The 25,976-nt window shown below is 43.5% G+C and overlaps 1 protein-coding gene across 1 annotated transcript in view; it reads left to right on the plus strand.

Moving 5' to 3' along the window:
• LOC143997354 (E3 ubiquitin-protein ligase RNF31-like) overlaps window positions 1-25,976 on the plus strand; it is a 126,757-nt gene that overhangs the window by 94,308 nt on the left and 6,473 nt on the right. Inside the window, exons 13-16 of the mRNA XM_077492934.1 lie at window positions 6,587-6,700; window positions 14,548-14,605; window positions 16,592-16,667; window positions 20,387-20,555. Of these exons, the coding sequence (XP_077349060.1) occupies window positions 6,587-6,700; window positions 14,548-14,605; window positions 16,592-16,667; window positions 20,387-20,555 (417 nt within the window). The remainder of the gene's footprint in view (window positions 1-6,586; window positions 6,701-14,547; window positions 14,606-16,591; window positions 16,668-20,386; window positions 20,556-25,976) is intronic.

Consider the following 25,976-nt stretch of genomic DNA (forward strand, 5'->3'; position numbering starts at 1 on the left):
TGTCCAAAATTGGCCATAGTATATGAATGGGGAACTTGGATTGTGGGGACCAATGTGAGTATGCAATGTACAGGGATAGGGACAATTTTAGACACTCACTCAGGTTGAACTGGATGGACTGGTGTCTTTATTCAACCTTACGAACTATGAAACTATGAATGCATGTAGTTGGGGGGGCAGTGATGGGGGGGCAGTGATGTGGGTATTTATGTTTAACCACTTAAGGGCCGCCTCACGCCGATATACGTCAACAGAATGGCATGGCTGGGCACAAGCACGTACCTGTATGTTGCTTTTTAAGTGCCCAGCCATGGGTCGGGAGCATGCCTCCGGTCCTGAGCTCCGTGACCATGGCTGCGGGACCAGTGGATCGGGTCACAGAGCTGAAGAATGAGGAGAGGTCTGTGTAAACAAAGCTCTCCCTGTGCTTCCTACTGTGGCTGTCACTGATCGTCTGTTCCCTTTTATAGGGAAAGACGATCAGTGATGTCACATGCCAGGCCACGCCCCCTACAAAAAAAAGCCACATAACGTCATACATAACACCTACACTGCCCACTAGTGGTTAACTCCTTCACTGCCAGTGTCATTTACACAGGAATCAGTGCATTTAAATTGCACTGATTGCTGTATAAATGACAATGGTCCCAAAAATGTGTCAAAAATGTCCGATGTGTCCGCCATAATGTCGCAGTCACAATAAAAATCGCTGATCGCTGCCATTACTAGTAAAAAAAAAAAAAAAAATGCTATAAAACTATCCCCTATTTTGTAAACGCTATAACTTTTGCGCAAACCAATCAATAATCACTAATTGCGGGGTTTTTTTACCAAAAATATGTAGAAGAATATACATCGGCCTAAACTGAGGAAAAAAATGTTTTTTTTATATATTTTTGGGGGATATTTATTATAGCCAAAGGTAAAAAGCATTTTTTTCAAAATTGTCGCTCTATTTTTGTTTATAGCACAAAAAATAAAAACCACAGAGGTGATCAAATATCACCAAAAGAAAGCTCTATTTGTGGGAAAAAAAAGGACACCAATTTTGTTTGGGAGCCACGCGCAATTGTCAGTTAAAGCGACGCAGTGCCGAATCGCAAAAAGGGGCTTGGTCCTTTGGCTGCAAATTGGTCCGGGGCTTAAGTGGTTAGAAAAAGTGATGAGCAGGAGACATAATGCCTCCTCACTCTCTGTCAAATGCCATCTGAAGAGCAATCCATGGTTTGTGGCTTGATATATACGTTAATCCTTGAAATGAAGAAGAGACACAGGAAATCTGCTTGGGATTTCAGTTTTTTATCCTGTCACTGCTGTAAATGATCAATACACATAATCCCTTATGTCAGTGATGATCTGAGAACCTCTTTGTTTAGGGCTTTGTCAACACAGGGCACACTAAACCAAACGCCCGTGTAGGGCGTTGTTTACCAACACAGGAATGCACAGGTGTTCCATGCATTCCTATGCAGGCAATCCCACTGACGGCAGTCAGGACACAGTGGTTTCACAGGCACAGCCAAAGGTCCCAATATGATATTCATGTGTCTCCGAACTCACACTGTCTGCCTGCATAGGAATGCAGGGAAACCTGTGCATCCACATGTAAGCAGGTGCTTCCAAAAGGTTCTCTGTGGTAAAAGGTTTTCTCCTGCTATGTTATATACTCTGGGTTTGGTCATTTCAATTGTGTTTATGTATAAAAGCCCTTTGCTACAATGTACTGTAAGTGTCCTTGGCTGAGCTAGAGGTTCCTGAGAAGGAAGAGTTATTAATGTTGCCGGACAGATTTTCCCACTATTTTCAAGAAGTTTACCGCCCCCTACAGGTCATACCAAAAAAAAAAGGTCTCATTATTGCCATAAGGGAATCAGGTAGGGTCGGTTAGGGGAAAGACTGACAAAATGTAACCGTCATTCTGTTGGTCTGAACTTTACCTTGGGGGAAGTCCAGTTAGAGTTTCCAGCGGGGTTTGGAGCCTGTTGATTTGTATGGACTTGTGCTACCTTATGCTGGGCCCTGCTTATTTATTATTGCTACTTCTTGGTTCATCTAATCTGCCTGGTCTGAAGTCTCTAAAAGGGTGCATGTAAGGCATATCAATAGAACAGGGCTTACAACAGGGGACTAAAGAGGTTCAGAGAAGATACAGTCTAAGGTCTAAGGATCAGAGGAGCTGTTCTAAGGTAGCTATATTGCTGTTGCTAATGGCTATGGTATTTGTGTCATATGCTAAACCAGTCAACCAACCAAGAACAGGGTTACATGGCAGGGGTGACAGGTACTCTGGTAGTGTTATGCTTTGCCCCTTCACTAGCAACCCACATACTTGGACTGACCTTGTGGCACAGAGTACCCAGGGACCTAGCCTGGAGTCATGGAGGAAGAAGAAGTGGGGCCCCAGTAGAAAACCAAGCATGGAGTTATGGAGAAGTGTATTTCCTGCATCCATTTTTAATATACGAATTGATCACTGGCAGTGAGGTGACAGGTGACTCTACAGTGCTGGCTCAGAAATGCTGCACACCTGGGAGGAGGTCAATTCTAACAGAAGTTCAAAGTGCTTAGTGTTAACAGTGTGATACATATGGCCACAGACTACAAAGTGTTAACTGTACAAGTTATCCTACTCCTCTTTAAGTCTGGAATACCGCCTTAATGTTGAATTCACATGCATGTGATTCAGGCACTAGCGCGTGCTGTGACACAGTGTCCCCACTAGGGCGCATTAAGCCCCGCCTACAACTGCGGGTAAACATGGCCCTGCGCAGACATATAGTATAGTACACGCTGGGGGAGATTTACTAATAAGTGATGTACACAGAATCTGGTGCAGCTGTGCATAGTAACCACTCAGCTTCTAGGTCGTATTGTCAAAGCTTAATTGAACAAACTGAAGTTAGAAGCAGATTGGTTACTATGCACAGTTGTACCAGATTCTATGTGCACCAGTTTTAGTAAATCTCCCCAACTGTGGAAGGAGGCTTAACTGTAATATGGGAGAGGTATTCCAGGAATGCAGAAAGTCTGGTGCATTATTGTCATTACATTCCTCACAACCATTTCCTCAGTCTTCACGAGGGAATCGGAGGACTTCAGCAACCAAAACCGCAGTGTTTATCCTCATGGCACATCACAGGAAGCACCTCCGTGGTTAACAGAGGACAGAATTAAAATTAGACTTGGGAAACTTAGCATTAATAAATCACCGGGACCAGAGGCTTGCACCCGAGGGTACTTAGGGAACTCAGTCAAGTAATTGCCAGACCATTGCTCCTAAATTTTACTGACAGTCTACTGACTGGAATGGTACCAGCTGATTGGAGAAAAGCCAATGTAGCATCAATATTTAAAAAGGGCCCAAATTACATCCCTGGGAATTACAGAACAGTTAGCCTAACATCAAAAGTATGTAAAATCTTGGAGGGGATGAGAAGGGACTATATACAAGATTTTAGTATTGAGAACCGCATCATTAGCAGTAATCAGCATGGATTTATGAAGAATCATTCTTGCCAAACCAAACTACTAACCTTCTATGAGGAGGTGAGTTGCCAGCTAGATAAAGGAAGACCCATAGATGTGATGTATCTGGATTTTTTCAAAGCATTTGACACAGTTCCCAATAAACATTTACTGTACAAAATAAGGTCCCTTGGCATGGACCATTGGGTGAGTACATGGATTGAAAACTGACTACAGGAGTGAGTTCAGAGGGTGGTGATAAATGGGGAGTACTCGGAATGGTCAGGGGTGGGTAGTGGGGTCCCCCAGGGTTCCGTGCTGGGACCAATCCTATTTAATTTGTTCATAAATGACCTGGAGGATGGGGTAAACAGTTAAATCTCTGTATTTTCTGACAATACTAAGCTAAGCAGGGCAATAACTTCTCCGCAGGATGTGGAAACCTTGCAAAAAGATCTGAACAAATTAATGGGGTGGGCAACTACATGGCAAATGAGGTTAAATGTAGTAAAATATAAAATAATGCCTTTAGGTGGCAAAAATATGAATGCAATCTATACACTGGGAGGAGAACCTCTGGGGGAATCTAGGATGGAAAAGGACCTGGGGGTCCTAGTAGATGATAGGCTCAGCAATGACATGCAAAGCAAACAGAATATTGTCTTGCATTAAAAAGGGGATCAACTCCAGAGATAAAACGATAATTCTCCCGCTCTACAAGACTCTGGTCTGGCCACACCTAGAGTATGCTGTCCAGTTCTGGGCACCAGTCCTCAGGAAGGATGTACTGGAAATGGAGCGAGTACAAAGAAGGGCAACAAAGCTAATAAAGAGTTTGGGGGATATTAGCTATGAGGAAAGGTTCCGGGCACTGAACTTATTCTCTCTGGAGAAGAAATGGTTGGGAGGGGATATGATTTCAATATACAATTACCACACCGGTGACCCCACAATAGAGATAAAACTTTTTCGCAGAAGGGAGTTTAACAAGACTCCTGGCCACTCATTAAAATTAGAAGAAAAGAGGTTTAACCTTAAACTACTTAGAGGGTTCTTTACTGTAAGAGCGCCAAGGATGTGGAATTTCCTTCCACAGGTGGTGGTCTCAGCAGGGGGCATTGATAGTTTCAAGAAACTATTAGATAAGCACCTGAACGACCACAACATACAGGTATATACAATGTAATACTGACATATACCCACACACACATAGGTTGGACTTGATGGGCTTGTGTCTTTTTTTCAACCTCACCTACTATGTACAGTGGTGTGAAAAAGTGTTTGCCCCCTTCCTCATTTCCTGTTCCTTTGCATGTTTGTCACACTTAAGTGTTTCGGACCATCAAACCAATTTAAACAATAGTCAAGGACAACACAAGTAAACACAAAATGCAATTTGTAAATGAAGGTGTTTATTATTAAAGGTGAAAAAAAATCCAAACCATCATGGCCCTGTGTGAAAAAGTGATTGCCCCCTAAACCTAATAACTGGTTGGGCCACCCTTCGCAGCAACAACTGCAACCAAGCGTTTGCGATAACGTGCAATGAGGCTTTTACAGCGTCCTGGAGGAATTTTGGCCCACTCATCTTTGCAGAATTGTCCTAATTCAGTTACATTAGAGGGTTTTCAAGCATGAACGGCCTTTTTAAGGTCATACCACAACATCTCAATAGGATTCAGGTCAGGACTTTGGCTAGGCCACTCCAAAGTCTTCATTTTGTTTTTCTTCAGCCATTCGGTGGTGGACTTGCTGGTGTGTTTAGGATCATTGTCCTGCTGCAGAACCCAAGTTCGTTTCAGCTTGAGTACACGAACAGATGGTTGGACATTCTCCTTCAGGATCTCTTGGTAGACAGCAGAATTCATAGTTCCTTTTATCACGGCAAGTCTTCCAGGTCCTGAAGCAGCAAAACAGCCCCAGACCATCACACTACCACCACCATATTTTACTGTTGGTATAATGTTCTTTTTATGAAATGCAGTGTTCCTTCTACGCCAGATATACTTGGACACACACCTTCCAAAGAGTTCCACTTTTGTCTCATCGGTCCACAGAATGTTGTCCCAAAAGTCTTGGGGATCATCAAGATGTGTTGTGGAGAAATTGAGACGAGCTTTGATGTTCTTTTTGCTCAGCAGTGGTTTTCTCCTTGGAACTCTGCCATGCAGGCCATTTTTGCCCAGTCTTTCCTGATGGTATGGTGGAGGCATGAACGCTGACCTTAACTGAGGCAAGTGAGGCCTGCAGTTCCTTGGACGTTGTTGTGGGGTCTTTTGTGACCTCTTGGATGAGTCGTCGCTGCGCTCTTGGGTTAATTTTGGGTGGCCAGCCACTCCTGGAAAGGTTCACCACTGTTCCATGTCTTCGCCATTTGTGGATAATGGCTCTCACTGTGGTTCGCTGGATTCCCAAAGCTTTGGAAATGGCTTTATAACCCTTTCCAGACTGATAGATCTCAATTACTTTCTTTCTCAATTGTTCCTGAATTTCTTTGGGTCTCGGCATGATGTGTAGCTTTTAAGGATCTTCTGGTGGACCTTACTGTGTCAAGCAGCTCCTATTTAAGTGATGCCTTGATTGTGAACAGGTGTGGCAATAATCAGGCCTGGGTGTGGCTAGAGAAATTGAACTGAGGTGTGGACAACCACAGTTATAGTATGTTTTAACAAGGGGGGCAATCACTTTTTCACACAGGGCCATGATGGTTTGGATTTTTTTTCACCTTTAATAATAAACACCTTCATTTACAAATTGCATTTTGTGTTTACTTGTGTTGTCCTTGACTATTGTTTCAATTGGTTTGATGTTCCGAAACACTTAAGTGTGACAAACATGCAAAGGAACAGGAAATGAGGAAGGGGGCAAACACTTTTTCACACCACTGTAACTATTTAACTATATAACCATAGCACATTCAGTTTCAAACCATTTTGATCTGTTTGAACCAGAATGGTGATAAAGCAGAGAGGATGTTGGATCAGATCTGCTGTGCACAGATCTGAACAAGCACCATTGAAAATAATAGATTCTGGCATGTCATGCATTACTATGTGTTATAATGTGTAGGTTTGAATGTGAATGGACTGTAATGTTTTTTTTTGTCATTATTTCTTGCCAGGATTGTAATTTCTCTAAGGAATGCCAAGGGCAGGGATTTCACGCCCATCACACCCGTGACTGTTTCTATTACTTGAGGGACTGGAGCATCAGGAGACTTCAGCAACTTCTGCAGGTGGCTGTGTATCCAGAAATACAACCGATGAGATTTTATATATACATATCACATCAGTCCTTGCTCATGGGGCAAGTCAAAAGGCTAAAATCAGACAAAATCCGTCTGATTTTTTCCGATGGATTTTGCGCGAAATTTGTCTTGTATACACACGGTACACGAAACAAAGTTGTCGGAAAATCCGATCATTCGGACGAGGTGACTTTGTACACGTATGACAGGACTACGTAGAGGCCAGTAGCCAATAGCTTTCATCTCCAAATTTTTTCTGAGCATGCGTGGCACTTTATGCAACGGAATTCACTACACACGATTGGAAAAAGTCCGATCGGATTCTGTTGTCAGAAAATTTTAGATCCAGCTCTCAAACCGACAGAAAAAGTCCGATAGAGCCTACACACGATCGGATTTTCCAACAACATAATCCGATCTGACTTTTTCCGTTGGAATTTCCGACCGTGTGTATGGGGCATTACACATTTGGGGGGGGTCATACCTCCTTCCTCAGAGCTAATCCAATCTGATGAAATCCCACACTTTAAATGTCACCAGAATCTCCTCCCTTAACGAAAGTGTGGGCGGAACCCAATTAAACAGGCGATATATGAAAATAAACACTCTGTAAAAGACCCCCAGTGTTCACACAAGAGAACCATACAACAAGCAGCCACCCCCATAATCCTATCACCTCCAAAAAATATATAGATATAATAGCACTAATACTAATGACAATAAATAAATAAAAATAACAAAACAACAATACAATTATAAATTGGTGTGTGAGAGAGATTTTTATTCACTAACAATTAGCAAAAGCAAAGATGTGAATGGGTAAATGGTAAATCTACAGACTGTTTGCAATTTATTTTCTGTATCTGTTAATGAATAAGCTTAGTGTAAAAAATCTTAATAATCAATGTGTAATAATGTTTTTAATCTGTTTCTCTGTACATCTGCAGTAACACAAAACAGATGGTCATTAGACTCCTGGCTTATGGCCCGTACACACGATCCGAAAGTCAGACGAAAAATGCCACTTTCAACACAATCGTACGATAATCGGATCGTTGGTACAGAGATTTTGAGAGCCGATCATGACAGTTCATCCGATATTATCCGATGGAACAAGCACAAACATTTTTCTTGTATGATACCAGATTGTACAATTTTCGTTTAATCAGTACAGTTGTCGTCAGAAATCACAATAGAAATACAACACAACACATGACATCACTTCCGATTCTTTATTCTGTCGTATGAGAATTTTCATAACTTTAGTAAACTCTCCATTTTTGATATCTGACTAGCATGCACAAAAAAAAAACGAAGATCTGTCATCTTATTTTTGCATCGTATGTACCGGCCATTACTCAGTGCACACAGCTACTCTGGCCCCAAGTCTCAGGTCCATGACTGCCTCCTCTAGACAATCTTGTCTCCAAAGCTCAAAGCAAAAAGCAATATAGGCTCACACAAGTCTCTTAAGGGGAGCCTTCCTAATGTCAGTTAGTGCGCTGGTCGTCTGCAAAATCAGGACTCATGATTGCAAACTTCATCCCATCCAATCCTCTATGAAGTCTCTGGACTCCAGGTCCCAAACCAGGTTTTACCAAGCAGTGAGAAAACCTAGAAAAACAGTTTCCTCTGAATGAGAAAACCACCCTGGAGCCCCTCAACCTGGATGAGAACCCTGGGTAGTAATAACACCTTTTTTCACTGTATCAAAGCATTACACTGCCACAATATATATCTACAGGCGTATGTATACTATATATATATATATATATATATATATATATATATATATATATATTGTGGCAGCACGCAGGTAAAATCACCTGGTTGTATCCAGGATGGGAAATATGTGTGCCCTAGATTCAGGCTTTATGTAGACTTGTACAACTAGAAGGGAAGAGTTAATGAGCCCAGCTGAAGTAAGTGGGCTCATTAAGACCTCTACAAAAAACCCCAGCATGCTTAGGGAGATGCTCCATCCTGGAACCAGTTTTTGTGTTGTATAGACTGGGGAGTGTGACACCTGTTCTGTGCGGTGAGTTAACGCCTGTGTGGCAAACCTCTACGACAGGGACAGGGACTGGGGCAGCACAAGGCTGCTCTCAGTTGTTAGACAGGGAAATCTAAGTGTGTAGTTAGAGGTCAAGCTGACCAGGATTTATTTTCATGTTTTATTTTGTTTGGCTGTTATATGTATCACTGCATGTAGCATAAATAAATCGCATCTTTTGTTTTTTTGCACCTACAACGCTGTCTGCTGTGCCTGATTTTGTGTTGTGAACCCATCCAGGGGGTCACACACACCCGCTGCCGAGCTAACCCCTCACAGTTGGTGGAGAATTTTGGCAGTTTTTTTTTTTTTTTTTTAAGGCCAGCATGGAGGAGATACTGAGACAGCTGGCTCTAGCAAATGCCAATCAGCAGCAGACAAATGCGAGTTTACAAAGGAGCCTTGCAGCTCAACAACAGAGCCTTGCAGCCCAGCAGCAGACAAATGCGACTTTGCAGCAAAGTCTGGAAGCTCAGCAGAAAGCTCACCAGCAGAGTTTGGAAGCTCAGCAACAAGCCCAGCAGCAATCTGAAGCCCGCTTCATAGACCTGTTGCAGAAGCAAGAGCAGAGTTTTCAACAGAAAATAGAGACATTGATACAGCAACGTCCGCAGACCAATGAAGCAAGTGGTTACAATAATACCGCATCCTTTGGTGTGAGCCGTTTACTGACAAAAATGACTGGAGAGGATGATCCAAGGGTGTTTTTGACCACATTTGAAAGGACTGCTGAAAGGGAAAAGTGGCCTAAGGAGCAATGGGCTGGACTGGTGGCCCCTCTGTTAACTGGGGAATCGCAGAAAGCTTATTATGACCTAGAGCCTGACCAAGTAAAAGACTATGTGGTACTAAAAACAGAAATATTGGCACGGCTGGGTGTCACCCTGGCCGTCCGGGCTCAGCGTGTGCATAATTGGACTTTTCAGGTTGGAAAACCTCCCAGGTCTCAAATGTATGATCTCATTCACCTGAGCAGGAAGTGGTTGCAGCCAGAGACTTTGACCGCACCAAACATTGTGGAACGTGTTGTCATGGATCGTTTCCTGAGAGCTCTTCCTACTGCCATCCAAAAATGGGTAAGCCATGGAGACCCAGAAAATGCAGATAAACTTGTGGATCTGGTTGAGAGGTACTTGGCTACAGAGAACCTGACCACCTCTTCCAGGGACTCACGGACTTTCTACCCTAAGACCAGATCATCCCCAGTGGCGGGTAAGATGACTCCAAGAGGTGAGGGTGGAGAGAGTGAGAGGGTGGGAGTTCTACCCAAGGTCTGGCGGGAGCAACCCAGGAAGCCCATGCTGCAAGAGGCAGCGAAAAAGATTATTTGCTACCGCTGCCGGCAAGAGGGACATATTGCAGCCAATTGCCCAGTTGTGGATGAGCCTATGCAATGTGACTTTATAAGGGAAAGACGTCAGTCGCTGTTTGCGACAGTTGCATGCACTGCCATTCGGGGACCTGAGAAACATTTATGTAAAATGTGTATTAATGGTAGAAATGTTGATGTGTTGCTGGATTCAGGTAGCCTGGTAACATTGATAAAAGCTGAATTAGTTACTACAGAGGTCTCTGGGAAGAACAAGGTGGCTGTTATTTGTGTGCATGGGGACACCCAAGAGTATCCTGTAACTTCAGTGTTTTTTGAGACCCCCAAAGGTAACCTCTCTCATCAGGTGGGGTTAGTGTCTCACTTACCACATGATGCTATTGTGGGAAGGGATTTTCCAAAGTTCTGGGAACTCTGGGATTGTCCAGAGCCCCCCACTGGTGCCCCTATAGACCAGGAAGATGACCAGAATTCCTCTGGGAGTGGTGAGGACTCTCCTGAATTTCCCTTGTCGGTATTGGCGGGGCAAACTCGAGAAACTAGGGAGGAGCCAACATCGTCAGATGAAAACATGCCGTCTGTGGAGTTTTCAGATCTTGAGGTTCACAGGGAAAATTTTGCCACAGAACAGTTAAAAGATCCCACCCTAATAAAGGCACGGGAAAATGTGGTGAAAATAGATGGCGAGTTAGTGAACCCAGATAAGACCTGCACTTATCCGTACTTTACTATGGAAAGGGACCTGCTGTATCGAGTGGCTCAAAGGGCAGAAGAAACCATTGAGCAACTTGTAGTGCCCAAACCTTACAGGAAGTTGGTGTTAGAATTGGCCCATGGGCACATTCTGGGAGGTCATCTGGGGACAGAGAAAACCAGAGAGAGGATATTGCAGAGATTCTATTGGCCTGGGGTCATGAAGGAAATAGAAAATTATTGTTCCTCCTGCCCGGTGTGTCAGAAGTCGGCACCTATGCCACATTTCCGTAACCCGCTGGTACCTCTTCCTATCATTGAGGTCCCCTTTGAAAGGATCGCAATGGATTTGGTAGGTCCGATAATGAAGTCCGCCAGGGGGCATCAGTACATTTTGGTTATATTGGACTATGCCACCCGTTATCCGGAAGCAATTCCTCTTCGAAATACCTCGGCCAAAACCATAGCCAAAGAGCTATCTCTTGTTTTTAGCTGCGTGGGTATTTGTAAGGAACTGCTTACGGACCAAGGTACACCCTTTATGTCCAGGGTTATGAAGGAACTATGCAAGTTGTAAAAAGTGACACAATTGCGTACATCTGTGTATCACCCCCAAACAGATGGGTTGGTTGAAAGATTCAACAAAACCCTAAAACAAATGTCAAAGAAGGTGGTGGATAGAGATGGAAAGAATTGGGACTGTCTAATACCCTACCTGATGTTTGCCATTAGGGAGGTACCCCAATCCTCTACGGGTTTCTCACCCTTCGAGTTGCTCTATGGGAGACACCCAAGAGGGCTGCTGGATATCGCCAAGGAAACTTGGGAAAATGAGATTTCTCCTCACAGGAGCGTGATTGAGCATGTCGCCCTGATGCAAGATAGAATTGCACAGGTAATGCCAATCGTAAAGGAACATTTGACCCAAGCGCAGTTAGCACAGCAGAGAGTGTACAACCGCGGGGCCAAGACCCGTACTTTTTCCCCGGGGGATAGGGTCTTGGTGCTAGTCCCTACGGTTGAAAGCAAATTTCTGGCCAAATGGCAAGGTCCATACGAAGTAATTGAAAAAATTAGTGAGGTGAACTACAGGGTTAGACAGCCAGGAAGGCGAAAGCTGGAGCAGATCTATCATGTCAATCTGCTGAAAGCCTGGAGGGATAGGGAATCCCTAGTCGCAGAGACTTTGTCACAAGCACAGCCTAATTGCTTAGTTCCTGAGGTTGGAATAGCAGACACCTTATCGAAAGCCCAACAACAGGAGGTTAAAGAGTTTGTACTTCGTAACAAAGAGATTTTCTCTGAGCTGCCGGGACAAACATCTGGCGTAGAGCATGACATTATCACCCCGCCAGGAGAAAGGGTAAAACTAAAACCTTATAGAATACCAGAGGCCCGACGGGAGGCAATACGTGGGGAGGTTCAAAGGATGCTGGAATTGGGTGTGATAGAGGAGTCCCAGAGTGACTGGTCCAGTCCTATCGTACTAGTGCCCAAACCTGATGGGAGCTGGCGGTTTTGTAACGATTTTCGACAATTGAATAAAGTTACAAAATTTGACACCTACCCCATGCCGCGTATAGATGAGTTGATTGACCGGCTGGGAACGGCCCGATATATGACAACTCTTGATCTCACCAAAGGGTATTGGCAAATTCCCCTGGCCGAGTCGGCCAAGGAGAAAACTGCGTTTGTAACCCCAGATGGGGCATTCCAATATAAGAGAATGCCGTTTGGGTTACAGAATGCACCGGCAACGTTCCAGCGAAAAATGGATAAGATTCTGAGGCCCCATCAGAAATATGCTGCAGCTTACCTGGATGATGTGATTATCCATAGCACAGACTGGGTCTCACATTTGCCAAAAGTACAAGCAGTCCTAGACTCTATCCAGGAAGCTGGGTTTACGGCCAATCCAAAGAAGTGTACCATTGGACAGGAGGAGGCCAAATATCTTGGGTACACTATTGGGAGGGGGGTGATAAAACCCCAAGTCAATAAAGTCGAGGCCATACAGAGTTGGCCACGTCCCAACAGCAAGAAACAGGTACGAGCCTTTCTGGGAATCGCTGGCTATTATCGACGATTCATTCCCCATTTTGCTTCTCAGGCGGTGCCTCTCACCAACCTGACAAAAGGGAAAGAGTCGGTCATGGTTAAATGGTCCCCAGAGGCTGAAGAAGCATTTCAGTCCTTAAAAACAGCCTTATGTAGCCAGCCAGTGTTGTACTCACCAGACTTCTCTAAGGACTTTGTGGTACAAACTGATGCATCAGACGTTGGGTTAGGAGCAGTGTTATCCCAGGTCTGGAACGGGGAAGAGTACCCAGTCATTTACCTCAGCAGGAAGTTGAAGTCCCATGAGGTAAATTACGCCACGATTGAGAAGGAATGTTTAGCAGTGAAGTGGGCTCTAGATTCCCTTCGGTACTATCTGCTAGGTAGACACTTTGACCTGGTGACCGATCACGCTCCTTTAAAGTGGATGTCTCAAAACAAGGAGACCAATAGAAGGGTAAATAGGTGGTTCCTGGTCCTACAGGAATTTAACTTTACAGTTAAGCATCGCCCTGGTGTTAAAATGGGGAATGTGGATGCTTTGTCTCGGATACATTCGTGTCTGACTGCTTGTGTTACAACCCCAAGGTTGAAACAAGAGGGGGGGGTATGTGGCAGCACGCAGGTAAAATCACCTGGTTGTATCCAGGATGGGAAATATGTGTGCGCCAGATTCAGGCTTTATGCAGACTTATACAACTAGAAGGGAAGAGTTAATGAGCCCAGCTGAAGTAAGTGGGCTCATTAAGACCTCTACAAAAAACCCCAGCATGCTTAGGGAGATGCTCCATCCTGGAACCAGTTTTTGTGTTGTATAGACTGGGGAGTGTGACACCTGTTCTGTGCGGTGAGTTAACGCCTGTGTGGCAAACCTCTACGACAGGGACAGGGACTGGGGCAGCACAAGGCTGCTCTCAGTTGTTAGACAGGGAAATCTAAGTGTGTAGTTAGAGGTCAAGCTGACCAGGATTTATTTTCATGTTTTATTTTGTTTGGCTGTTATATGTATCACTGCATGTAGCATAAATAAACCGCATCTTTTGTTTTTTTGCACCTACAACGCTGTCTGCTGTGCCTGATTTTGTGTTGTGAACCCATCCAGGGGGTCACACACACCCGCTGCCGAGCTAACCCCTCACAATATATATATATATATATATATATATATATATATATATATATATATATATATACACACACATTTCATTTTATTTTTGGAGAGACAAAATGCACAGATATGACCACATTACAATCTTTTTGTGTGATAATAACATTCATTAAATTACATAGAAAATGGTGGCATTTAAAGCATACCTTTCTGACATTTATTAGAGGAAGAATATAAAAATCTAAACATGAAACATTACATACTTTTGGGTACATTTCATATTAACTTAGAGTCTAAAAATACATTACCAACATGTGAGATCCAATGGCAGCCTGAAGGTCAAGGATGGGGAATGAATGTGCCACGTCACTGATATGTGTCCAGAGAATATTTTTTATTTATGTTCAGTAATAAGAGCCAATGGGTTTTATGGCCTCTTGGGGACCCCATTTATCAGGGCTGGAATAGAGTGGAATGGATGAAGTCTGGACTAAAATGTTGTCTGTATGAAAACATTTGAATCAACTGGTATGATGTCTATTCCAGCTTGTTTTGCATACATTGCATGTTAATATTATTGTTATTTGTTACAGAAAAATGGAATACAATATGAGAATGATCTCCGTAAGCTTTCTGTAAATTCCTTGCAAGGTAAGTGGAGCTGACAAGACCCCCAATAAATTCCATACATTGTATTAATCTAAATGTTTTAGGCTATACCTATAAAAAAAACTTTATTTAGTACCTACAAGTTAAATCGTGAACCTCATTTGTGTGTCTTGAATAAGAAAATTTCACCAAAGAGACATGTAAGATTAACACGTTATTCCTCCGTTTGGTTTCAGCCTGAATTTAAACAGTATTGTCTCTTGTCAGATGTTTTTCTTTTTTACTAACTCCCCATTCACACTAAGTGTTTAGGTTTAGGCATGAGACTCTGACGTTTAGTGCCCTATAGTTTAGCTCTAGCAGAGGGCACAGGTGCCCCATCCAACCTTACTGCCAGCAGCCTGTCAAACTCTTTGAGAAGCTGACAGCTGCTTTGGCTGGAGGGGGCAGTATGTGCCCAGGGTTGCATATCTGGAATGCAGGCAGTATGCATTTCAAGCATTGCACCCTGAACGATGATACTGCTAGGTGCACTGACCGTCCCCGTTGCTAAAAATAAGGACAGTAATATCAGTTTGCTATCATAATAACTAGGGTTGTCCCAATACTGATACTAGTATCGGTATCAGGATTGATTCTGAGCATTTGTGTGAGTTTTTCTTCTTGCAAAAATGCCCCCGAAGCCTAATCCAATACCTGCAACCGGAGGTTGGCGGGCAGAGATTGGTCTGGCAACAGAAGAACTATGCTTAAGCTGTCCGGGGCAGGAATGCAGGGCGCCGCCGCACATTCTGTCCAAAACGGTGATCGGAGCCATCACATTCAGTACAGCAAGTCATGCTCCATGTCTCCTTCGAAGGGTAAAATTCATGACGTCCATCTTGGTACACCTTGCACTCGGCTGCAGTAAGCCAGCAGCGGACATCTTGTTGCATCCAGCCTGAACTATATGGGCATCTTGTTGCATCCAGCCTGAACTATATGGGCTAGGTGTAACAAGATATCCGCTGCTGGCTTACTGCAGCCGAGTGCAAAGCGTACCGAGATGGGCTTCGCAGCATACTTACTAGATGTTAAATGTTAAATGTCATGAATGATGAGAGGCAAAGAAGGATTTTGCAATGCTATATGCCATGTCATCATCATTCATATAATTTATTATGCAGTTGCCAATCAGTGCTGCATTTTAGTGCCTGCCCATAAGTGCTGCCTATCAGTGCCATCTATCAGTGCCCATAAGTGCCCCTGTCAGTGCCAGCCATCACTGCCAGCCACCCATCAGTGCCACCTATCAGTGCCCATAAGTGCTGCCTATCAGTACCAACCACCTGTCAGTGCCACCTATAAGTGCCGCCTATCAGTGGCAGCAACCTGTCAGCACCACCTATCAGTGCCCAAAGGTTCTGCCCATCAGTGCCATTTATCAGTGCCCATAAGTTTCCACCTATCAGTGCATGGCACCTGTCATTGTCCATAAGTGCCGCCCATCAGTGACAGCCACCTGTCAGTGCCACCTATCAGTGCCCATTAGTGCCGCTTATCAGTGCCCATAAGTTGCCACCTATCAGTGCATGGCACCTGTCATTATCCATAAGTGCCGCCCATCAGTGACAGCCACCTGTCAGTGCCACCTATCAGTGCCCATTAGTGCCGCTTATCAGTGCCCATAAATGCCACCTATCAGTGCCATTTATCAGTGCCAGGCATCAGTGTCAGCCATCAGTCAGTGCCACCTATCAGTGGCCATCAGTTAAATTGTCACATGACATAAAAAAAAATATCAGTATCGGTGAGTACTTGAAAAAAGTATCGGTACTTGGTCTTAAAAAAGTGGTATCGGGACAACCCTAATTATAACCTAGAGAACTATAGTAACAACTATACTAATCATATAGAATATATCACATTGCATATACGTTGTAAGAATATTTGGAATACAGACAAGGGCTCAGATTACAATTTGGCATTTTACAATTCAAAGGTCTCTTGGTAATAATATACAGTACATATTAATTTATTCATTTTCAGGAATACTAAAAAAAGACACACAAAAAAAGAAGGTTGAGGACAAAGCAGAAAACACAGAAGACAGTGGTGATAAAAAGTAAGTTATGACAGCTTTTGGATTTGCCATTGTTAAAAAAAAAAAAAAAGCATAATATTATTCTTGATATTACTAGAAAATAAAAGCCTTTGAAAATACATTTGGCAGAACTCCATCAGTATCACTAGCAAAGCAGCTTTATTATTATCCCATTAAAGAAGAAGAGAATGTTACATAGTAGGTGAGGTTTAAAAAAGACACAAGTCCAACCTATGTGTGTGGTTATATGTCAGTATTACATTGTATATCCCTGTATGTTGTGGTCATTCAGGTGCTTATCTAATAGTTTTTTTGAAACTATCAATGCCCCCTGTTGTGACCACTGCATGTGGAAGGAAATTCCACATCCTTGGCGCTCTTACAGTAAAGAACCCTCTAAGTAGTTTAAGGTTAAACCTCTTTTCTTCTAATTTTAATGAATGGCCAGGAGTCGTGTTAAACACCCTTTTGCGAAAAAGTTTTATCCCTATTGTGGGGTCACCAGTACGGTATTTGTATATTGAAATCATATCCCCTCTCAAGCGTCTCTTCTCCAGAAAGAATAAGTTCAGTGCTCGTAACCTTTCCTCATAACTAATATCCTCCAGACCCTTTATTAGCTTTGTTGCCCTTCTTTGTACTCACTCCATTTCCAGTACATCCTTCCTGAGGACTGGTGCCCAGAACTGGAGAGCATACTCTAGGTGCGGCCAGACCAGAGTCTTGTAGAACGGGAGAATTATCGTTTTATCTCTGGAGTTGATCCCTTTTTAAAGCATGCCTATATTCTGTTTGCTTTGTTAGCGGCAGCTTGGCATTGCATGCCATTGCTGAGCCTATCATCTACTAGGACTGCCGGGTCCTTTTCTGTCCTAATGTGTGTTACATTTCGGGATTTCATTTCATTCATTCATTGTTGAATGAAAACCATAAGAAGTCTCATTTGCAGTTTGCGAGAAGCCATGTGGGAGACACAGCAAACATGTAGAAGAAGGTTCTCTGGTCAGATGAGACCAAAATTGAACTTTTTGGCCTAAAAGCAAAAGGCTATGTGTGTAGTGGAAAACTAACACTGCACATCACCCTGAACACACCATACCCAGTGTGAAACATGGTGGTGGCAGCATCACATTGTGGGGATACTTTTGTTCAGCAGGGACAGGGAAGCTGATCAAAGTTGATGAGAAGATGGATGGAGCCAAATACAGGGGAATCTTATGCTGCGTACACATGATCAGACTATCCGGCGGACTTAGTCAGGTGGACAATCCGCCGGACTTTGCAGCGGAGGTCCGCCGGACTTTCCAAACGAGCGGACTTGCCCACACACGCCCACACATGACCTGACTTTTCCGGCGGACTACTTTAAAAACCTGTGTTGTGTGTTTTTTATTTACTTTTTTCCCCCAGGTGAATGGGTAGGGGTACATTGCACCCCATACTCATTCACATAAGGTGGGGGGCCGTAACCTGGGGGCTCCTGGATTCCGATAAGCCCCCCGCCTACAGACCCCGACAACCAACGGCCAGGGTTGTCAGGAAGAGGCCCTTGTCCTCATCAACATGGGGACAAGGTGCTTTGGGGTGGGGGGGCCACAGGGGGCCCATGTTGAGGGCATGTGGCCTGGTACGGCTCAGGAGGGAGGGGGCGCTCGCTCGCCCCTACCCCCTTTCCTGACCAGCCATGCTGCATGCTCGGATATGGGTCTGGTATGGACTTTGGGGGGACCCCCACGCCATTTTTTTCCTTAAAATCCATACCAGGCGACGGGGCTAGCGAGGCATCAATCTCGCCGATGGAGGTGGCGACATTGACTTCCTTCGACAGTTTTGTCTACTTGGAGTCACGTTCAAAATTAATGGACTTTACTCAGTGTGTGGGAAAGTCCGTTCATTTGAAAAGTCCAGCGGACTAGCACACAGACGGGAGGATTGTCCGCCGGACTGCTGAGTCTAGTGGACAATTTTGAGTCAAAACTTCTTTCTAAGTCCGCCGGACTTTTGGGAAGAAAAAGTCAGCCGGTGCCCCGCCTGATAGTCCGATCATGTGGACGCGGCATTAGAAGAAAATCTGTTAGAGTCTACAAAAGACTTGAGACTGGGGTGGAGGTTCACCTTCCAGCAGGAAAATGACCCTAAACATACAGCTACAATGGAATGCTTTAGATCAAACCATAGTCATGTGTTAGAATGGCCCAGTCAAAGTCCAGACCTAAATCCAATTGAGAATATGTGGCAAGAGTTTAAAATTTCTGTTAGCAGACGCTCTCCATCCAATCTGACAGAGCTTGAGCTATTTTGCAAAGAAGAATAGGCAAAAATGTCACTCTCCAGATATGCAAAGCTGGTAGAGACATCCCCAAAAAGACTTGCAGCTGTAATTGCAGTGAAAGGTGGTTCGACAGAGTATTAAGTCAGGGGGGCAGAATACAAATGCATGCCACACTTTTCAAGATATTTATTTTTAAAACATTTTGAAAACCATTTATAATTTTCCTTCCACTTCACAATTATGTGCCACTTTGTGTTGGTCTATCACATAAAATCCCAATAATATACATTTATGTTTTTGGTTGTAACATGACAAAATGTGGAAAATTTCAAGGGGTATGAATACCTTTTCAAGGCACTGTATCTGAAAATCGATCAATCCTGATGTACTGATGGCCTAATCTAAGTTCTTGAGACCCAAAAATGTCTGGACGGTGCAAATACCCCCCAAATGACCTTTTTGGAAAGTAAACAGTCTAAGGTATTTTGTAAGAGGCATGGCACATTTTTTAAAGTTGTACATTTTTATCACAATTTTCATTTTTTTTTTCCATACTGTCACCGGTGCATACAGCGTTGTCATATAACTGGTGTGGAGGCGACCAGGAACACTGACTGGTGACAGTATGTAAAATAATTTAAAATAAATTCGGACCAGATTTACCCCTGAACAGGGACGCACTGGACCCTTGCTGCAAGCCGCTCTGCACAGTGTGAACCCAGCCTAAAATATATGCAGTACAAAAGAATTATGCTTACTTTAGTCTAAAAAAAAACAAAAACAAGTGTGAAGACCAGGTCTTTTCTGACACTTTTTGCTTACATGTAAAATCTGCTTTTTTTGCTAGAAAATTACTCAGAACCCCCAAACATTATTTTTTTTTTAGCAGAGGCCCTAAAGAATAGTGCAGTATTGCATATGGATATTTTAAATTCATATTTTTTTTTCATGGAAAACATTTACATGAAAAAGGGAAAAATAACATTGACCCTAAACCATAATGGTTTCCAATTTTTTATTTCACACGCCTTTTTAAACATTTTCTCTCATTTATTAAGCTATCCAGCAAAAGTAGCAGTGAGAGATATTGATTGGATAGATTGATAGCAGCATTGACTCCCGTTGCTGTCAATCAAATCCAATGACGCGGGCGTGGGGGGGGGGGGGGGGGTGTTGGCAGGGCTGTCTATGGACACAAATACTGGATTCGGGAGCGCATCCACAAGGTAACCCTATGGGAGAGCTCTTCTCCTACGGGGGTTATCTGATGCAGGGAGTAGCTGCCAGAGCCGCCGGGGGACCCCAGAAGAGGATGATCGGGACCACTCTGTACAAAACGAGCTGCACAGTGGAGGTAAGAATGATATGTTTGTTATTTAAAAAAAATAAAAAACGATACTTTACAATCACTTTAAGTATTTTAATTATCTGATAGATAATTGTCTTTTTTTTTTTACTTTTTTAAAAGTTTTGCAGAGAAAGAATTATTGGTCCAATTAATCAACGCTAACTTCCTGGACCCAGTGGATCTGTACACAGAAGAGGAGATGATAATAGAGCTCCAGCGAGGGAAGTCATCAGTTCCTGATCACAATAGAAATGACAGCAAAGAATCTTATCTGGAAAAACTTAAAATGGTAACTAATAAGAGCGTGATAAATACTAACTGAGGTGTTACTGGCCCGTAAAAGTAACACCTCAGTTAGTATTTATTTAGTATTTAGTTAGTTAGTTAGTAAGATATTTGGGGGGCACACCCTAAAAAAATGCATAAAGATGGTGCTGCCATAAGACCATACAACAGAACAAAAATATTACAGCACACACATGCAAAACTAACATTTACCTCCAGCAAGGCTTTTTAAAAACACCTAGACATTTTCAAAAAACATTATCAAAAAATATGGGGATTTGGTCACACCATATTGCTATATGGTGCTTAAGCCCACTTACTGCGACAAAGTACCCCATGATTAGTGGGTCCTACACTATCCATAGATTGGGAGATCCTGCTTCTCTGAACCATGGGAGCTCTACTCCTCTATATGGGAGAACATGAGGTCTCCACCATAACACAGGTGGTCACTAATGAGAAATACTTACTGAGGGAGTGGGGTGCTCCACCCAAAGGGATTTGGTCAGAATCCATACAATAGACAAACAAGATATTTGGGGGGCACACCCTAAAAAAATGCATAAAGATGATGCTGCCATAAGACCATACAACAGAACAAAAATATTGCAGCGCACACATGCAAAACTAACATGCAAAACTAACATTTACCTCCAGCAAGACTTTTTAAAAACACCTAGACATTATCAAAAAATATGGGGATTTGGTCACACCGTATTGCTATATGGTGCTTAAGCCCACTTACTGAGACAACGTACCCCATGATTAGTGGGTCCTACACTATCCATAGATTGGGAGATCCTGCTTCTCTGAACCATAGGAGCTATACTCCTCTATATGGGAGCTATACTCCTCTCCACCATGACACAGGTGGTCACTAATGAGAGGTTCTCACTGAGGGAGTGGGGTGCTCCACCCAAAAAAATATCTCATATTCTCCCATATAGAGGAGTATAGCTCCCATGGTTCAGAGAAGCAGGATCTCCCAATCTATGGATAGTGTAGGACCCACTAATCATGGGGTACGTTGTCACAGTAAGTGGGCTTAAGCACCATATAGCAATATGGTGTGACCAAATCCCCATATTTTTTGATAATGTTTTTTGAAATTGTCTAGGTGTTTTTAAAAAGCCTTGCTGGAGGTAAATGTTAGTTTTGCATGTGTGCGCTGTAATATTTTTGTTCTAAAGTGAAGTAGGCCTCAAGCCTGCTCAATGTCAGTTGCTCTGTTAAGCCTCCGTGGAACAACAAGTTCCAGCAAGGCCTGTAAATGAGTCTAACTGTGTGCAGCAAATTAACAAATGGTGGGCCGTAACCCGCTCACCAACTGGATCGGAGTTCTGGGTGACAACTTTGATCCGGCAACTGTAGCTTGCTTCTGTATCAGCTGGGCAGATGTTCTGTGTCACTCCACTGACTGGATCTAGTCCTCCGATACTCAGATAAGTGTCACTGGGCCTCGTCAATCTGATCAACAGCTCTCAGGCTCCGTCAGGTCACGTCACAAACGTGAGCAGTCTGGCGCTCCACAATAGCTGTTAGCCGCTGCCTCTCGGGAAACCCCTCCGCCGATCCGCACAGGCAGGTAACGTGGTCCCAAGAGACCTAAAATGGCCGCTGATGTCCCTTATATCCCCTACCCAGCATGCACTGCGTGAGAGTGTTCATGGGTAGGTCACACACGGACTCCTGGGTAATGAGATCAACCTTCAGAATCCAAAACAAACAGTTACTTCCTGTACAAGTCTTTAGGTTGTTCTGAGGTAAATGATAAACAGGTGTGTTACCCATATTTGGCCACTAGATGGCTCTAGTGCGAAACCACAGTAATGTCCATATACCTCACATTAAAGCATGTATAATCACATCAATAAACCATGATGTCAGCGCTACACACACATGTGTATATATATATAGTGTATATACAAACACACGCATGTGTGTTTGAGCTTTGGGGTGCACACCCCAATGCAATAGGCTGTGCACACCTACCAGTATGGGCAGCATGGACATCCAAGGAGATGCTGGGGAATACTTTACATAACATTAACCTCTCTCTAGAATTGGAATTCAAGAAGGGGAATGGCATTTCCAAATCGAAATACAAGTTGCTATGCATATACATAATAGGACTTTAGACCACTGTCAGGCATTAAATAAGCACAAGCAATAAACCCTGGGATTCATAAAGACTGGTGCAAGTAGATTTTGCAAAAGTGTTTCTCATGCAGTCTAAAAGTGGTGACAAATGCGCCAAATTCATATACTGGTCTAGCTCTTGTACTCTAGCACTTAAGCTTTAAGACCCACTCTCTGAATGCCAAAAGAGATTTGGTCTTAAAGCTTAAAGTGTTACTAAATCAATTATTTTTTTTGTTAAAAATAACAAACATGTTATACTTACCTCCTCTGTGCAGTGGTTTTGCTCCTCTTCTTGGGTCCCTCGCTGGCATTCCTAGCCCCTCCCTCCTGTTGAGTGCCCCCACAGCAAGCAGCTATGGGGGGCACCTGAGCCGAACTGCAGCTCTGTGTGGCATTCTGACATGGAGCCACGGCCCGGCCCTGCCCCACTCCCCCTCTCTCTCTCTCTCTCTCTCCTCACTGACTTTGACAGCAGTGGGAGCCAATGGCACTTCTCTACTGTTTCAGCCAAATAAGGAGGGAGAGTCCCGGACAGCAGAGTCTCTCATGCAACATTGCTGGATCGAGATGTGCTCAGGTAAGTATTAGAGGAGCTGAGGTGGGCTGTTGCACACAGAAGGTTTTTTTATGTTAATGCATAAAATGCATTAAGATAAAAAAAAAAAACCTTCTGCCTTTACAACCATTTTAATATCGGGCAATTTTTTTTTTATGCATGGGCAACTGCTTTTTTTGTCAAGGGGCGCCCAGAAAGCTGTTTAATTTTTCCAGTCCTCCATTCCAGCGGCAAACATCGCTCTCCCTCGATCCAGCGGTGGACTGTTCCTGGTGTGTTCACCTCCAGAGCAGGTCTATAGGTGTGATGATGTCAGGAAAAGTCCACCGCACAAGACCGATAGACTGTATGTGTGTGTGTTGGGGCGGGGGGGATGGGGGCACGAGCCATAGGGAAGGTCTTGTGCTGGGAGTATTGGAGGATTAGGTAAGTTTATCTGTGATCTCCAATCTCCTAGGCAAAAATGGAAACACTTCAGAAACAGCAGAGAAAGGGATAGTGAAAAGAGGAGAAAGGAAAAAAGGAGGGAGTGAGAGAACTAAAAGGGGGAAAAAGAAGGATGGACAATATCATTTAAAGTTATGTCTCACCAGGAAGAGTTTAGGATGTCATTGGTGATTGTGAATTGCCAAAGCTAGCAATTTATAGGTGAATGTTTACTTGAATCCAGTATTTCCAGGTTTGTCTGAAGGTTTTGGGAGGGTGTCTTTGGCAGTTCTTTATGCTTCTTCCAGAAACCCCGCTTATGCCGCGTACACACGTAGCCGTCTATCCGACGGACTTAGTCTGGCGGACTTACCGCCAGACTGCTGGCGGACTTCCCACCAGATTAGGATATCAGAGATGTCAGCTCAAAAGGGTTTGATCAAGTGCCATTCCAGTCTCATTTGTACGATGGTGCCATGTAGGCAGTGTTAGCATTTATCTGTCATAGTCAGAAAAAGTTCTGTAGCTTCGCTTGTATATCATACCAATGTGCAAATGTGGATTCTAGGGCTAACAGAAGATTTATTGGTTAGTGTTATCCCATTGTTCTGAAAATTGAGTCTGCAAGGAGTCTTTGAAGTTGATTTGGAACTTTGGCGGTTGTTCGCAGTTAATCAGATTTAGTGTGAAATAAGACAGTTAGCGGATAGCTCAAAAGAACTCAGGGTAGTAGAAATATGTGTCTCGTCTTTGTGGTTTTAGAGTTAGTATCGGGTGTGCAATTAAATCTATAGGGGAATATAGGCATTATTTTTTTCCATGCTCGGACATCCTACATTGTTGGTGAAATAGAGGGCTAGAGCTTTCTTTCACAATTGGCACTCCTTAAGAAAGGATTGTTGCAGACTGGGAGAGGGGTAGGATAACCAAAGATGTTAGCATTACATAGCATGTGGAGATGCTGCTAAGTTTTTGTATGACTTCATGGAGTTCAACAGGATAGAAACAATTATTTTGTGAGCTTTCAGTTAGCTAGGGATGTGTTATATTATATGAATTATTAATTATTCATCATATCTTGGATCACCCCATATAATATCTAATGTTGCATAACAGTTTTCTGTCATAAACTCATCATTCAGGTCTGCCGTTAGGAGCATGATGCTTAAAGTACAAGTTCTTCTTTAGTTAATGTGTTGTGTATGTACCTGCCCCTGCCCCGCCTGTATTGTCTGCAATGTCACATACAATAGTCACGTTTCTCCTTTTCCAGAGATCTTCACTATACAACCATGTCCAGTGCCACAGCCAGTGGTGTAGTTAGGTTTTGTGCTGCCCTAGGCAAGACTAAAGTCAGGCGCTCCCCCCATATCTAAATTTGCCCCACCCCTTCCTGTTTATGATCCACACCTTTATTTTCAGACTCCATCCATTCTTCTTTAGGCTCCACCTCTTCCTAGTAGAGCCCCACCTCTTCAGAGATGGGGAAGAGAGAGAGGGGGAGAAAAGGGGGGTGATACAGATTTGCATAGGTGTCCATAGTACAGTAGATAATATTTAGTAAAGAGGGTATCTACAAGGCAGTAGCTAATACAGCAATGGGTTGTAGGTGTCCAAAATATGAGAAGCTAATGGTAGGGTAGATTCCAATAAAGCACAAGTTAAAGGGTAACTTTAGAAGGGTAGTTATCCATAGTGCAGTAGGTAGTATAGAGAATGGTAGGTGTCCATAGAGCAGCAGGTAGTATAGAGAAGGGTAGGTGCCCATAGTGCAGCAGGTAGTATAGAGAAGGGTGGGTGTCCATAGTGCAGTAGGTAGTATAGAGAAGGGTAGGTGTCCATAGAGCAGCAGGTAGTATAGAGAAGGGTTGGTGTGCATAGTGCAGCAGGTAGTATAGAGAGGGGTAGTTATCCATAGTGCAGTAGGTAGTATAGAGAAGGGTAGGTGTCCATATTGCAGTAGGTAGTAGATATAGAGAAGGGTATATGTCCATAGTGCAGTAAATAGTGTAGAGAAGGGTAGGTGTCCATAGTGCAGTAGGTAGTATAAAGGGGGGTAGGTGACCATAGTACAGTAGGTAGTAAAGAGAAGGGTAGGTGTCCATATTGCAGTAGGTAGTAGATATAGAGAAGGGCATATGACCCATAGTTCAGTAAGTAGTGTAGAAAAGGGTAGGTGTCCATAGTGCAGTAGGTAGTATAGAGAAGGGTCGGAGCTGATAGGGCAGTAGAGTATATAGCTGTCCAGGGAACGTAGGTATGTCTACACATGGTCAGGTAGGTGTTCCTAGGATTATAGTG

This window comes from Lithobates pipiens, unplaced genomic scaffold (assembly GCF_037356315.1).
Source record: "Lithobates pipiens isolate NorthernLeopardFrog02 unplaced genomic scaffold, aLitPip1_a1.2 Scaffold_19, whole genome shotgun sequence".
Classification (NCBI taxonomy): domain Eukaryota; kingdom Metazoa; phylum Chordata; class Amphibia; order Anura; family Ranidae; genus Lithobates; species Lithobates pipiens.